The 13,110-nt window shown below is 35.8% G+C and overlaps 1 protein-coding gene across 2 annotated transcripts in view; it reads left to right on the top strand.

Moving 5' to 3' along the window:
- Positions 1 to 13,110, top strand: part of LRRC28 (leucine rich repeat containing 28) — a 56,529-nt gene that overhangs the window by 34,819 nt on the left and 8,600 nt on the right. For both annotated transcript variants that reach the window (XM_062583829.1, XM_062583830.1), the window contains 3 exons: positions 5,672 to 5,774; positions 9,342 to 9,517; positions 12,136 to 12,295. In XM_062583829.1, the coding sequence (XP_062439813.1) occupies positions 5,672 to 5,774; positions 9,342 to 9,517; positions 12,136 to 12,295 (439 nt within the window). The remainder of the gene's footprint in view (positions 1 to 5,671; positions 5,775 to 9,341; positions 9,518 to 12,135; positions 12,296 to 13,110) is intronic.

Raw genomic sequence — 13,110 nt, 5'->3', positions numbered from 1 at the left:
TGCTAGTACATGATCAGAGTTTGGTTAATTAGGTGCAGAAGAAGTTGCACTTACGTTGAAAAAAGATAAAAATTAAGGTGACCAGAAATAAGATTACCTCATTTTTAAAGAAATTACATTGTATAAAAATTTTGGTAGTACTAGCTATCTAGTCTTCAAAGAAATTGATAGTCTTTTTTTTTATTATTATTATTCTTAGAAGCACTTGTCAGTAGTATAAACGAACTGCAAATAACCTCTCCAGAGGGAGTGTTTTGGTTATATCCCAACATATGTCATTATATAAATGAGAAAATGAGTCCCAGGATGCACCATCCAGTTTCCGCAGTACTCTAAAACGAGCAAAGTAACTACTCCTACTTTGGCAAATATTCTTAACTCCATTTCATAAGGGAAGGAAGCTGAAGATTTCTGAGTTCTTAATTTTGCAAAAATAAGATGCTGTTCTATATCATAAGATGTAAAACAGTAAAGGATTTGAACAGTATAATGCAAAAGCTTGCTTTATTTTTACGCTAGTAGCTTATCTGTAAGTGAGCTATGACCTGGATCAGCCACAGATCTGCTGAAGTGTTTCAAGTTCAAAAGGAGGAAATAAATCTCTAATAAAATGACGCACCTTCTTTTTTTTCTTTATTTTTAGATTCAAAATTCAAAACATTCAAAAGGAACTTTAAAATAACGGGAAACATCAAAGACTATCAATTGACCTTGTTCAGTAGTTCTTAATAGTGACTCACTGGTGAACATTTGGAGATAATTTGCTATCTCTGAATAGGAAACTGAATCATAAATCCTAAAGTTCAGAGGAAAAGCAGCACGGAATAAATGTAAATGTTTAATCCTGCCTTCTGAAGAATCAGAAGGCTTCAGAATGGTCAAGATGTGATGAAATAAAGTAGAAGAGAGGGCTAGTGCACTGAAAAGCAAAAAGATTAAATCTATCTTATATGGAGATACATTTTTCTTAGTGTATGGTACTGCATGGAGCATTACTGAAGTTGAGGCACAACTGTAGCATTATTTCTGCTAGCTGCCCATGTTGGCAAATGTTGTCTTGTGTATACCCTTACATCCAACTTCACTTTCACAGTTAATGACCGTGAGTAAGAAGGTTAAATAACTGAGAGAGAGACATTGTAGAAACATTTACAAGTAGTAATCAAGCAAGAATTGTCAAACAAGTTTTTGAAATTAGGGAGCGGAATAGGAAGGCAGACATCTTATTTATCACCAGACAGAATGTGTGTTTTCTTTTTTATTAGACATGTCCATGTTAGAAGAAATAGTTATGTTTTAAGCATATTGGCTAACATGCTAGCTTTTAAAAGTGTGGCTTTTTTCTTGTTTTCCATATGGTGATTAACATCCATTGCGCCACAGAATCGGTTCTTCCTCATCTAATCATAACCCTAAAGCTGCTTGTAGAAGCCTTGTTTGTGCAATGGAAATCTGCATTTTCCATAGATTAAGAGGTATAAGATATATTCCAGCAGTAAGCCTGAACTTCACTGCACTGCTGGAAATGTACTATGTAGTTTTGTCCATTTTAAATGGTAATATTTTCCTTTCTTAAGTTTGAGAGCATGTACATCTTAAGAAAAAACATGTAGCAATAGGAATACATTTGAAAAGTATAATATAAATATCATGCTATTCTCTGATTTTCAAAACTGGGATATAAACAAGCAGGTGAGTAAACAATAATGAATTAGTCGTTCATTCTGCAGTATATACTTAATTCTTGGATATAGCAATATTTCACATAAATGATTATTTTTCAGCTGTCATATATTCCAGTTTATATTGAAAGAAATAAATGTGCATGGATTTGAGTCTTTGGGCCTTCCTAAAATTTTTAAAAATATCCGAACTGTATGTGCAACTCAAACTGGAAATGGCATCCTGGCCAACTGTGTGCATTTTATTTTTATTTTTTTTTTTTTTATTTTTTTTTTTTGCTTGTCTGGGTCGAGGATGTGGCTTTCATGTTGGTCTGATAAGTGATCTTGAGAATTCTCTTCTTGAATGGTAAATGGAACTACTAATTATTTTATAGCTGTCTATTTATATTATATTATAAATTACCCTTTGATAGAAATTTAACTTTAAAATTTTACCGTTACTAAATGGTTCAATGCCTGAAAACAAATTCCATTGCAAGTAGAAATTTGAATTTGTTGACAGTGCTAGAATAAAAATGATTTATGTAATACAGTACAAATATAATTAAAATAGGCTATAAATTTAGAAGTGTACTGGCAGTACTGGATGTTATGACAGAAGATATTCAGTGTTATATTACTTTATTGAGGGTTTGTGTGTGCTTTTTGTTTAGAAAATGAGTCTAGTAATTATCAGTGCACAGTAAACAAAGGTCTTATTCTACCTCAGTATATGCTGCTTTTGTATCCTTGCCCTCCCAATATGGTTAAAAGAGCATCAGTGCAGACACATAAGAGCTTTTGTTCCATCTTCAGCCATGTGGAATGCATATGCCAAGGCCCTGAGGTTTTTTTTTTTTTTAAAAAAAAAAAAAAGGCAAAAGAAAGAAAAAAAAATAGAATTGGGGCTTGTTCAGGACTCATGGCACTTGGTCATTTCTAGGAGAAAGGTCTTTGATCTTGGAGCCTGGAAGGAGGAAAGTGGAAATGTTTTAGACACAGTACAGTGCTTGCAAAAGCCACATAAAAACCTTCTTTGTAGCTTTAGCCTTTTCATAGATGGGCAGCTTCCTTATTTCACAAAGTTCTTAAGAAGTGTGTTTTTTAGAGAAGTTTTAACAATATTTGTTGACTGATATAAGACATAAAAATTAATGGAGATGGGATACAAAGGGCTTTTTAAGTGATTTATTTAAATTTAACTAAGCTTTATGCATAGTGTTTGAAACATGAAAAAATCTTTTGGAGACTGGTTGATGCTTGGTTATTTAATGCAAAGAAACGGTATCAAAGGAACATTTATAGTTACAGGCTATTTGGCGTTGGGAATTGAATTTTTCCTGCTGAGATATTTTGTCTAACGTCCAAAAATTTGCTTTTATTACCTAGGAAATGCAATCTTCAACTCCGAACTTACAGTCTAAACATCTCTTTGCCGTGTCTTTATTTTATGCTATGAGGCATATCAAGGGAGAAAGAAAAGACAACTCCCTTCCTCCCTCCCCTCAAAATGCATATGAAAAGAGTAGCTTTAGGTTATCTTTTTTTTTTTTTTTTGTTGCCTGATTTGAGCGCAGTTACATACATCTGTGTAGAAATGAACAAATGAGCCGTTTTAAAAACTTGTTTCCCATTCCCTAAATTAATAAGTTAATTAGTTAACTAAGTTAATTAATAAGTTAGACAGTAGCACATTCAAGCTACCTGGCAACCCCTAGTTTTCAGCTCTTACTAGTATAATTAGTTTCTGCAGCATGATGTAGTATTCTTTCAGCTTTAGATGTGCCATGCGCACACGGTGCTCTAATTTTTATTGGCTGATTCTTTTCCAGTGTTGCAATATTTTAGTGTCCCAGTATTACCATATTTTTATTCAGTGTAGGAAAACAATGCTTTTGTTTCATCTAAAAATATCCCAGAACTTCAATAATCTATTTTTGGCCAGGCAAGACCCTGAGCCAAAATAAATCATCTTTTTGAGTGTTGGCTCTTAATGATGCACAGTAGCACCTCCCAGCAGTGTTGGTCAGTCTGTCGAGATATTTGTACTTACTTTGGGGGGCAGAACAGTTGATGTAGGCGCTGTATAGTGCTTTGAACTAGAACGTCTTTGGACAGCATTAAAGAAGCCTGTGCTGGTTGAAGGTGTCCCCTGATGTCCAGTGACTCTAGTTTGAATAAAGGCCAGATTATTGTCCCTGAAGCTGAAGAGAAAACCTGTATAGATTGTTGCAGGGTAAGACTGTATTAAAAGGAAAAGCAAGTCTCGAGTTTTATGTTAACATTTTTATTCCAAAAAAAGGAGTCTATTAGGCTTTCTGTTGGTATCATCACTTGTTCTTCACACAAAAGATTTGATAATGCAGCACCTTTGAAGTTCCTCGGCATGATCTTCCAAGGTTTCTGATGCTTGCAGCTGCCATTCAAATGGTGAGAGCTGAAGGCATTCAATATATTGTAAGACTGGCAACTGTTTGGAGAGATCACTTAAAAAGCTATTTGCTTTGTCTGCGTTAAATTACGTCCAGAGCTCCGAGTGCAAGGAGAACTATTCAATGATAGAGAAAGGATTGTGTTACCTATTGTCGTAGTAGGGAATGACGAGGGATCATAGACTGTTCATTACTCCAAACAGAATCTCTAAAGAAAGATATCACAGAAAATGTTTTAATTTTTATTCTGTTCTTGGTATAACAGCTGTGATTATGAAGGGGACAGAAGTTATGTTAATCTCTCCGAGGTGACCTTTGCTTTTATGCCAATCAGGATAACTGACAGTTGGTAAAGATGGGAAGTCAGAATTGGTCAATGTTATGCTAAGCTTTGAGTTCAGCCAAACGCTTGTTTGTCTTGCTTAGTTTCTGTAATAGCTTCTTTAAGAGTATGAAAAGATAAGAAAGAGACATACAATTTTTTTCTTTACAATACATTTCACTTGAGTTGCAGCTATTCCCTTGCAAGTGGAGAGGCTTTCAAACAGCGTTGCTCGGCGCGTGCTTTGTATTAATGCGTATGCCTTTTTCTACCTGAATATCTGCAGTGGCCAAGAAGCTGCAGGTGCAGTGGGCTGCCCAGAGGATTCAACACGTCAACCTTCTTGCCAGTTCAGAACGCCGTTAGGCTATCCTCTTTAGTTTATTGTTTGGTCTCTCTTTACGTATCTCATAATAATGTGTCTTTCACTGCCTTTGCTAGAGGACTATTTTACCGGTGAACAGATGTTACTGACAAGCAAAACTTCAGCTCCCAAGAATTCTTCCTAGAAGCCTAAATTTTCCCTTTCAACTTTGCTCCATTTTTCCACTTTATTTTAAATTTCTGGAGATACATTAATGTATTTCTAGTCCATGAAGCTATTGCTTAAACAGGCTGTATTGCTGCTTTTGTCAGTCAGCTATGAATATTCTAATAGAAATATGTGAGAAGCTTCAGGCATATTGATTGTTTACTTGTAGCCGTGATTTCTGTTGTTTAATGCTCGGAAATTTTATGGAGTTCTGTAATTTAATACCTCACATAAACTTGTTTCTGAATGATTATGAGTTGCATTTCGTTATGACTAATGTAATCAAACAAGTATCCCTTTCTGGGAAAAGGAAGCAAGCATTCTTGTTTATTTCTTTCCCACTTTACAAGTAGTGAAGCTAGACTGGTTACTGAAAGCAGATTTGACTTTACGTTCTTAAAGTATGCACAGTAGCTCTGAAATAAATTGTCCTTTTGCTTCTCCAGAATGACTTCAGAGTTTTCAGTGTCAAAATTCATAATGAGATTTTCAAAACTATTGAAAAGAGTTTTTTATGTATTTAAATGCTATTTTCTAAACAACTTCTCAATTCATCCATAATAAAATAATTGGCCTCAAATTTTACAACTGAAAAGTAGTAATTTTGCTTTGCTTATTCTGAATCTGATTACCTTTTTTAATTAAAGAGAATCATTTTGCTTAAATTTGTCAATATGTCCTCCCTTCACCCCCTTACTTTTTTCTTGTTTTCTAAACCCAGATTTAGGTCGTTCTCGGGAGCTACAATATGTTTATGTGGATAACAACATTCATCTGAAAGGGCTTCCATCTTATCTGTATAATAAAGTCATTGGTTGCAGTGGGTAGGTATGAGTTAATTCAAATATTTTACATATTTTTTCTTTGTAAAATGTCTCATAAGTATGTGCCTGTGTGATACAACTGATTTTTTTTTTTGATTGATTCAGAACTAATGTTACTTTAAGGGGATTACTGCAGCTGCCAGTTCTGTTTTACTTTTGTAATAAATCTTGTGTGTTAATTTGCTGACTTACAATATTTTAGTATTAAACCGTAACAGTCAGTGCAGTTACTCCAAAGGAATTCTTAGTGGTAATGTAAGGCCTGAAGCTGAAGACTAGCTGCATTTAAATGTGACCAAAAATGTAGACTTAATAGGTATTTTTTTTTCAGAGCTAAAGAATGCAAAAACTTTCTTACATATATTGCAGTATTTAATTATCTTGTAATTTTTAACATTTCTGTAAGTTACAGGATGTTTCTTTGAATGTCACATGCAGCTCCTTCACTCACTTTACATCTCAGCATGAGCACTTTGTAGGGCTTGGCACCTACTAACTAAAATAAGTAACTTTTTTAGGAATTCTGGATTGACAGGTATATTTTTAAGTGTACATTTTAAAAATATCCTAGGCTGTTTCATGTTTGTGGTTAGGATGTGAGGAAAAAGTGGGCTGTGTAGGACACTAGCTTAATTCTTTTTGCACTGACACTAGCATAAATTAGGATCAGCTCTGCTGAAATGAATGGAGTCCTGCTGGTATAAAACTGATCAGAGGAGAATTGTCCCCATTACCATGTAATTATAAATTTCTGGTATGCTTGCTCTCAGCTGAGCTTACATTAAATATAAATTCCCTCTTTACAGCCTGTGCTCTACTGCAATGTGTGAGATATTGAGTCTTGACATTTTAATTTTTTTTAATATTCCTGTGTCATATAGCTGGTTATGTGATATTTAAATACTTGCAGTTGTATTATAATTCTGCTGATCTGTGTGCAGCCTCAACCTTTTACAGATTTGAAATTCAATGAAATAATTTTTAGGGTTTTGTTGGTTTTCAGAACTAAGAGTATTCTTCTAAGAAAGACATTAGTGAGACTAGATAGTTGACCCTAAGGATAATAGAACTGTATTGATTTGACTGAAAACAATAGGGGAAATACAGGACATGCCCCCCAAAAGTTTGGTCCAACTATCGTGTTTTTCATGTGATTTTTAAATAACCACTTGTTTAACTTTTATAACATCCGAAGTTCTTATTTCACTCTCAGCCAGAATTTTTTTTATCCTTCCACTGATCTTTTAAATGGCATCATTTGTTAAGAGACTCTTCTTCTCTCCATGCTGAGTTCTATTTCAATTCTTTTTAATTTCACAGAAGGCTTGTCAATAATAATCTTTGGATTTTTTTAATTATTATTATTTTATAATAACGAGGAGTTGGAAAATACAATAATTTTACCTTTTTTGTAAACAAAATAGTATTTACATTTGTGTACCAAATGTATACTTCTCTATGTTGTGAAACACTCTTGAAATATCTTAAATTATTTTTAAGGAAAAATTTTGACATGGAAAAAGCATTCCTATATATTTTATTAAGAAATCAAGGTTTTTATTTGATGGTGTGCTGGGTGACATTGTTAAAAATCATACATTAATGGTAATCTGAAGCATTTCTATGTTCTTTCCAAGTAAGCATTAGTAGTCAGTGCAAGGTTTCTACAGGTCAGGCAAAGGGGTTGAAGATCCAGGAGTTAGTACTCTTCCCAGTCATCCACTCAGTAACAAAATCTGACATGTTGCTGTTACAAATATAAAGGTAGATTTCTGAAAACAGAATATAAATTGCATTGTGTAAGCAATGAATATCTGTCCAGGAATCCTGCAGTCAGACTGACTGAAAAAGAGTCTTTTACATAAGAGGTGATGATCTCAGCACTCAGAATAAATTTTGTTGTATCTTTTTGCAGATTGGATTTCATGGTCTGCAGCTAGGTATTTGTCAGCTTGTTGAAGGGAGCCAATTGGTGGTCATAGCTCTTTCCCCTGTGGCTTACATGCCAGGGGTCGTCATCTCCATTTTTCCTGCTTGATAAATCATCTCCCCCCTCTTCCCATCCCTGCCTGTTCTGTTTTTAACCTCCATGAAGTTTATTTTTGTGAAGTGTTTGTTCTTTTACCCAGCACTACTCCTAGGACAAAATTCTTTCCCTGATATATCCTGATTTTTATTTTTATATATATATATGTGGGGGGGGGGTGTACATATATAACTCGATTGCTTTCTTTGTGTTTCACTGTTTTGGGAAGGAGCACTGGACATTAATAGACTGACTCTTCAGGCAGACCAAACAGCCTAGCTTTGAATTGTAGGAGGTTATGGGTATACCTTCTATTCAGGTTGGGGAGGGGTTGATAAACATGAAAATATGTGATAGCTAATTTTGGGGGAATGTATTGCTGGGGAATTAATGGTTGGAATATTGGATCTCTGAAATCCTGATTTTTAATTTTTTTAATCGCATTAATGGTTTGCGGGAAAGTATTAAATATTTGAGAAGAGGTTTATTGACTGTTAATGCTGTTCTTTGTTGCTTGTTTCTCTGGGGTGCTTTCCTTTAATCAGAGGAGATGAGATTCTTTGTTATCAGAGAAATACTATGAAGTTTCTTTCATGTCTGAAATGGTCTAATAGAGTTACCTCAGTTTTAGGTCCAATATCTAGGAAGGCTGACTAATTTGTGTTTCTGTTCTGTTTGTTAGAACTGGCCTTAACAATTTGCTCTTGGCTTCAAATTTAAGTTGTCAGAAACAATTCCAATTGCCCCATTGACTTCCCCAACTTCTTAGTAGAATATTCCTTTGCGTGTGTCTCTGGTATGATAGATTGCAACAGCAATCATGTAAAGAATTATTCTTTTTACTACAGGCTAAGTTTCTCTCCTTGGATCCAAATAACCTTCCTTTTTCTTGTTATGATTTGGGAAGGACAATGCTAGTAGACTTACTGGGTTATCTTCTTATTACAGCATAGGCTGTTTTTGTGGTAGTGGTGGTTGTTCTGTTTTTTTTTGTCTCCAAGGGAACTCAGGATGGGGAAAGCTGCAGTACAGAATCACCTAGTGGCACTTAAATGCTATTTTTTTTTTTTTTTGTGGCTGTAGTTTGTCTGACATGTAGTTGACAAATCTATGATCATTCTCTGCTAGTTGATCTAAAACACAGGAAACCAATTGTTAGATATGAAACTGCTCCCCTATGTAAAATATTTAGTGACAGTGGCTTTCAGAGACTAAATGAATCGGCCTTTAGGCAAAAAGGGACAAATGACAGCTATCAGTAGTGGACTTGATTGATCTCCTTGCATTGTGTGGTCATTTCTCTAGCTTTTGCATGTTACTTGGTCAGTAAAGACCTTCAGGTGACCCATGACTAGCATGTCACAGAGGTTGGGGATCTATAGGAAATGCATGTCAGTATGTATCACACTCTTCATGAGTCCTTGGAAGGTGCTGCATTGAAGAACAGTATCAAGTGTGCTTTGGGCTGGTCATCTGGGTTTTCCCATACAGTTACTTTAATTATTTTCTAACCACTTTCTTGATGTTGTATGTCCTTCCAGTTGTGGTTCTCCAATTCAGGTTTCAGAGGTGAAACTGCTCTCTTTTTCATCGGGACAGTTAACTGTGTTCCTGCCAGCAGAGGTGAAATCTATAGGGACAGAAACAGATCATGTGCTGCCATTGCAAGAACTGGCCATGAGGACACTCTATACTACTTACTGCAGGCTTTTAAAAGGTATGAAATTTTTGTGTTCTTTAGATTGCCTGAAAACCACTTCTTCTCTTTTGCAACGATAGGAACGTTTCAAACAACTCTTCAAGGAACTGGGCAAAGATTAATGTTTTAAAAGATTATTTAATCAAATTATGTTTGAAATGCTGTATTAAAACAAAAATATCCAATATCAAAACCAGAGATCCAAAGGCTGTTTCTAATGTAGAGTGGTGTTTACTGATGATTTCTTGAGGATTGTATAAAGAAGGGGCTTTTTGCAGGAGAAAACTCTTTAATGGAAATAGGAGATGAGAAATACTGTTCCTGAGGCAAGATTAGATGCATCAGCCAACAATGCAGCTTCTTGCCAGGCAGCGCACTCCTAAACTGGCAGACTCGTCGTACATAAGGCAAAAGAAATGTTAGCAGCCGTTGGCCATTTCAGTGCAGTATGACAGCTGAGCTGTTTTAGTTCTGCCCCAGTTCAGACTCTTTGTTATAAACTGGCCCTTGGCTCATCTGGTTATACATGATGCTATCACATGAGCTAGTGATATCTGAGACTAACCTGTGGATTGGATTTTGTCAGATTTCTGTGTATTGTGCATCTCTCCTATTCACAGCATCTTGGAAATTTGTCAGCTTCAGAGGTGAAAGCAGAAGGTGGAAGGGTGGAGAGTTGCACTAAATAGGTTAGAGGGTTACAGTAAGGAGTCGCTTGTATGATAGCTGCTGGAAGAAATCCTAAATGCTGAGCTTTGCCTGTGCCGGGAAAAGTGTACGAGGAGGAGCTGGCGTTCTTGGTGACCTCTCAGCAGCAAATACACTGAAGGGAAGAAACTTCATGTTAAAGGCTGGGATAAGCATACCAGACTATGTGCATAGGAAGCAGCACTGCTTTGTGGAGATTACATTAGCTGATGTAGAGAATTAATTAATTGACTAGTTTAGATGCAGTGTATTTCTGATGTTTCTGCTTACAGAGAGTAGGTGGGCGGAGTTTAATTGTTCATTATCAGGATTTCAGCTGCACCAAAATTACACAGTGAAGGATGCTGTTTCATTCTCTTTTGTGGAATTCTAGTCTTTGTTGAAAAGGAATTTGAGAACATAATGTACAGAAAGCAGAGTTCAAGATGTTTTAAATCATCAATAGCACTACTTTCCTTACCTGGTGGTGATTTGCACAGTAATTTCTGTAATATGACTGTGTGAATGTCGTTCTTGAAGACAGAGATGAAGTTTGGTTTGGGAATAGCAAGCTAGCATTGCAAAATCAATTTAAGGAAGGGTCTGTAGGACATTTTTACAGGGCTGTGAAGATTATATCTGTTTGCAGCCAAGGTGGAGAACCTGAAAAAGGTAGTGAAGCATTGTTATAACCATCTTTCCTACTTTGAATTTGCTACTGTACTGTATAGTCTTCCTATCTTTTTTTCTTCTTCTGGGTGAGCTTATGAAAGATGATGTGCATTACTGCTGGTGACATGGCAAATTTCATTGAGGCATGGGTAAAGCTAGTCAGGGATAAGACGGTTGTGGCTTGGGAAAGCAAGTGGCACATGTGATTAAAGCTGCAGGTTTGATCTATCACTGATTGCTTAAATTTTCAACTTCAAAGATGCTGTTAAATGCATAGCTACCTCTCAATAAACATGTCTCAGTCTTTGCCTGACCAGGGAATAGAACCTTTTCTTTTGACACAAATGTTGGTACTGTTTGTCATACTTGTCATCTCAAAGTGAGGTTGTTGTGGAACATTGTGCATGGGATTAAACCTTACAGTGTTTGAAAGCTGAAACTAGTGTGAAATCTCAGAACTGATTTATCAGGTACTGCATCTTGTCTTGATTACTCAGCACCTAAACTCATTCATCTGTCTTGGCTGTCTCTGTTTTTAGATGGAGATTAACATACTAGTTTTAATTAATAAAATACTAAGTGACTTGGGTTAAGTTTGGAAAAATGACTGCTTTTTCCCATGAAATGACCCTGGCATCTATTGAACTATGGGACACACTTAAGAGACTATGAATGCATTGATCTTTTTGGAGTGAACTATTTGCGTGGACCTATGAGGATTACACTGAGCTGGATTGAATTTCAAGTAATTCTGAATATTAGAAATCTCTTTCTGTTAATGATGGAATTTGGGCTTTGTAGTGAGCTTAGCTGTCCTGCTGGATTGATTGCTGAAGTATTTTAGTAAAATAATACTGATGTCCGTACTAGAATTTTGCATTGTTGTTTATTATTAAATATTTGTCCAGATTATCCATATCTGATACTAACAGCTCTCTAGCTCAAGTGCTCCAGTATCTTTATGTTTAAGAATGCTGTATGATATACTGCTGTTTATTTGCTTGATCAATGGTATCTTTAGCTGGATATTTAGACCCACTTAATCTTATGCCTGCAGTGTTTTTCTAACCTTTAAATTTTGAATTTATACCATGAAAGCATCATGTTGTTCACCATAATTGTGGATAATGCGCTTTAGCTTGCTCCTCTTTTGACAGTCATGTGAAAGTAAGAGCTGATTTTTTTTTTCTGAATTGTTCATGGATTGTGCTCATTGCATTTGACTTTATCATGCAATTGTTTTGTTACTAGTCTTTCTTGTTTCTTGTCTTCCCTAGACTTGAACTTTCTGACTCCAATCTCGTTACCCAAAAGCCTCTTGGAATTGCTGCACTGTCCTTTGGGACACTGCCACCGTTGCAGCCAGCCCATGTTTACCATTGTCTACCCAAAGCTCTTTCCCTTGAGGGAAACTCCAATGGCTGGATTACATCAAGGGTAATTATACAGGAAATTACACTGGGATTTCATTTAAGAAAAAAACACCTTTATGGAACAAAATGTATGCTTAGGGATTTTTTTTAAGCTTAGCAAGCTTTCAAATCTAAAGCCTTTTTCCTACTGTTGCAATAAAAATTGATAAATCTTTTATTTGCAAGGCATCCAGCATACTGTCACAAGACTGTTTAACAAGGGTTACATCACTTGCATGTTTGAGATTGATGTTAGACAGTGAAGGGTTTTGAGATAATGAGATTGACCTGTTTGTGGTGGTGCAGCACATGGTTGGCACTTTTGTGCCTCAGACAGGATATATTACTTAACACTAGTACTACACCTGATGATCTCAAGCCAAACTTGAGGAGAGAGCCATCACCAAATAAAAATAATCTAGGATTAAAAGTAAAGACAGAAAAAAGCTCTAAAGCCAGAGTTTAATTAAAATACTCTGCGGTTAAAATACTCTTTTCCATGCTAATCAATTTGAGATATGCCATAGAAACATTCTGCGTTTTAAAAAGATGGCTTGCTAAGAAACACAAGTTAAAAATATTTCCGTTTTTTATGTTTGTAGCAGTTGTGAATATGTCTACAGACTTCTCTAGTACAAGCCTACACAGACTTACTGGCTTGCCTGGTAGAACAGTCGTAGCAGAGACTCAAAACTGGGGAGTGATTCAGGAAGTATTGCCGCCCTGTTAAAACTTTAAAATTTCTTAAAAGTAAGCACTGATCATTTCACAGTGATTCTTTCCCTAGCTCCTATTAATCTGAGCTGATACTGTGGCCTGTCAGGAGCCATAATATTAACA

This window comes from Rhea pennata, chromosome 10, assembly GCF_028389875.1.
Source record: "Rhea pennata isolate bPtePen1 chromosome 10, bPtePen1.pri, whole genome shotgun sequence".
NCBI lineage: Eukaryota > Metazoa > Chordata > Aves > Rheiformes > Rheidae > Rhea > Rhea pennata.
Note: the sequence above shows the minus strand (reverse complement) of the source record. Positions and strands in the feature narration are given on the sequence as shown.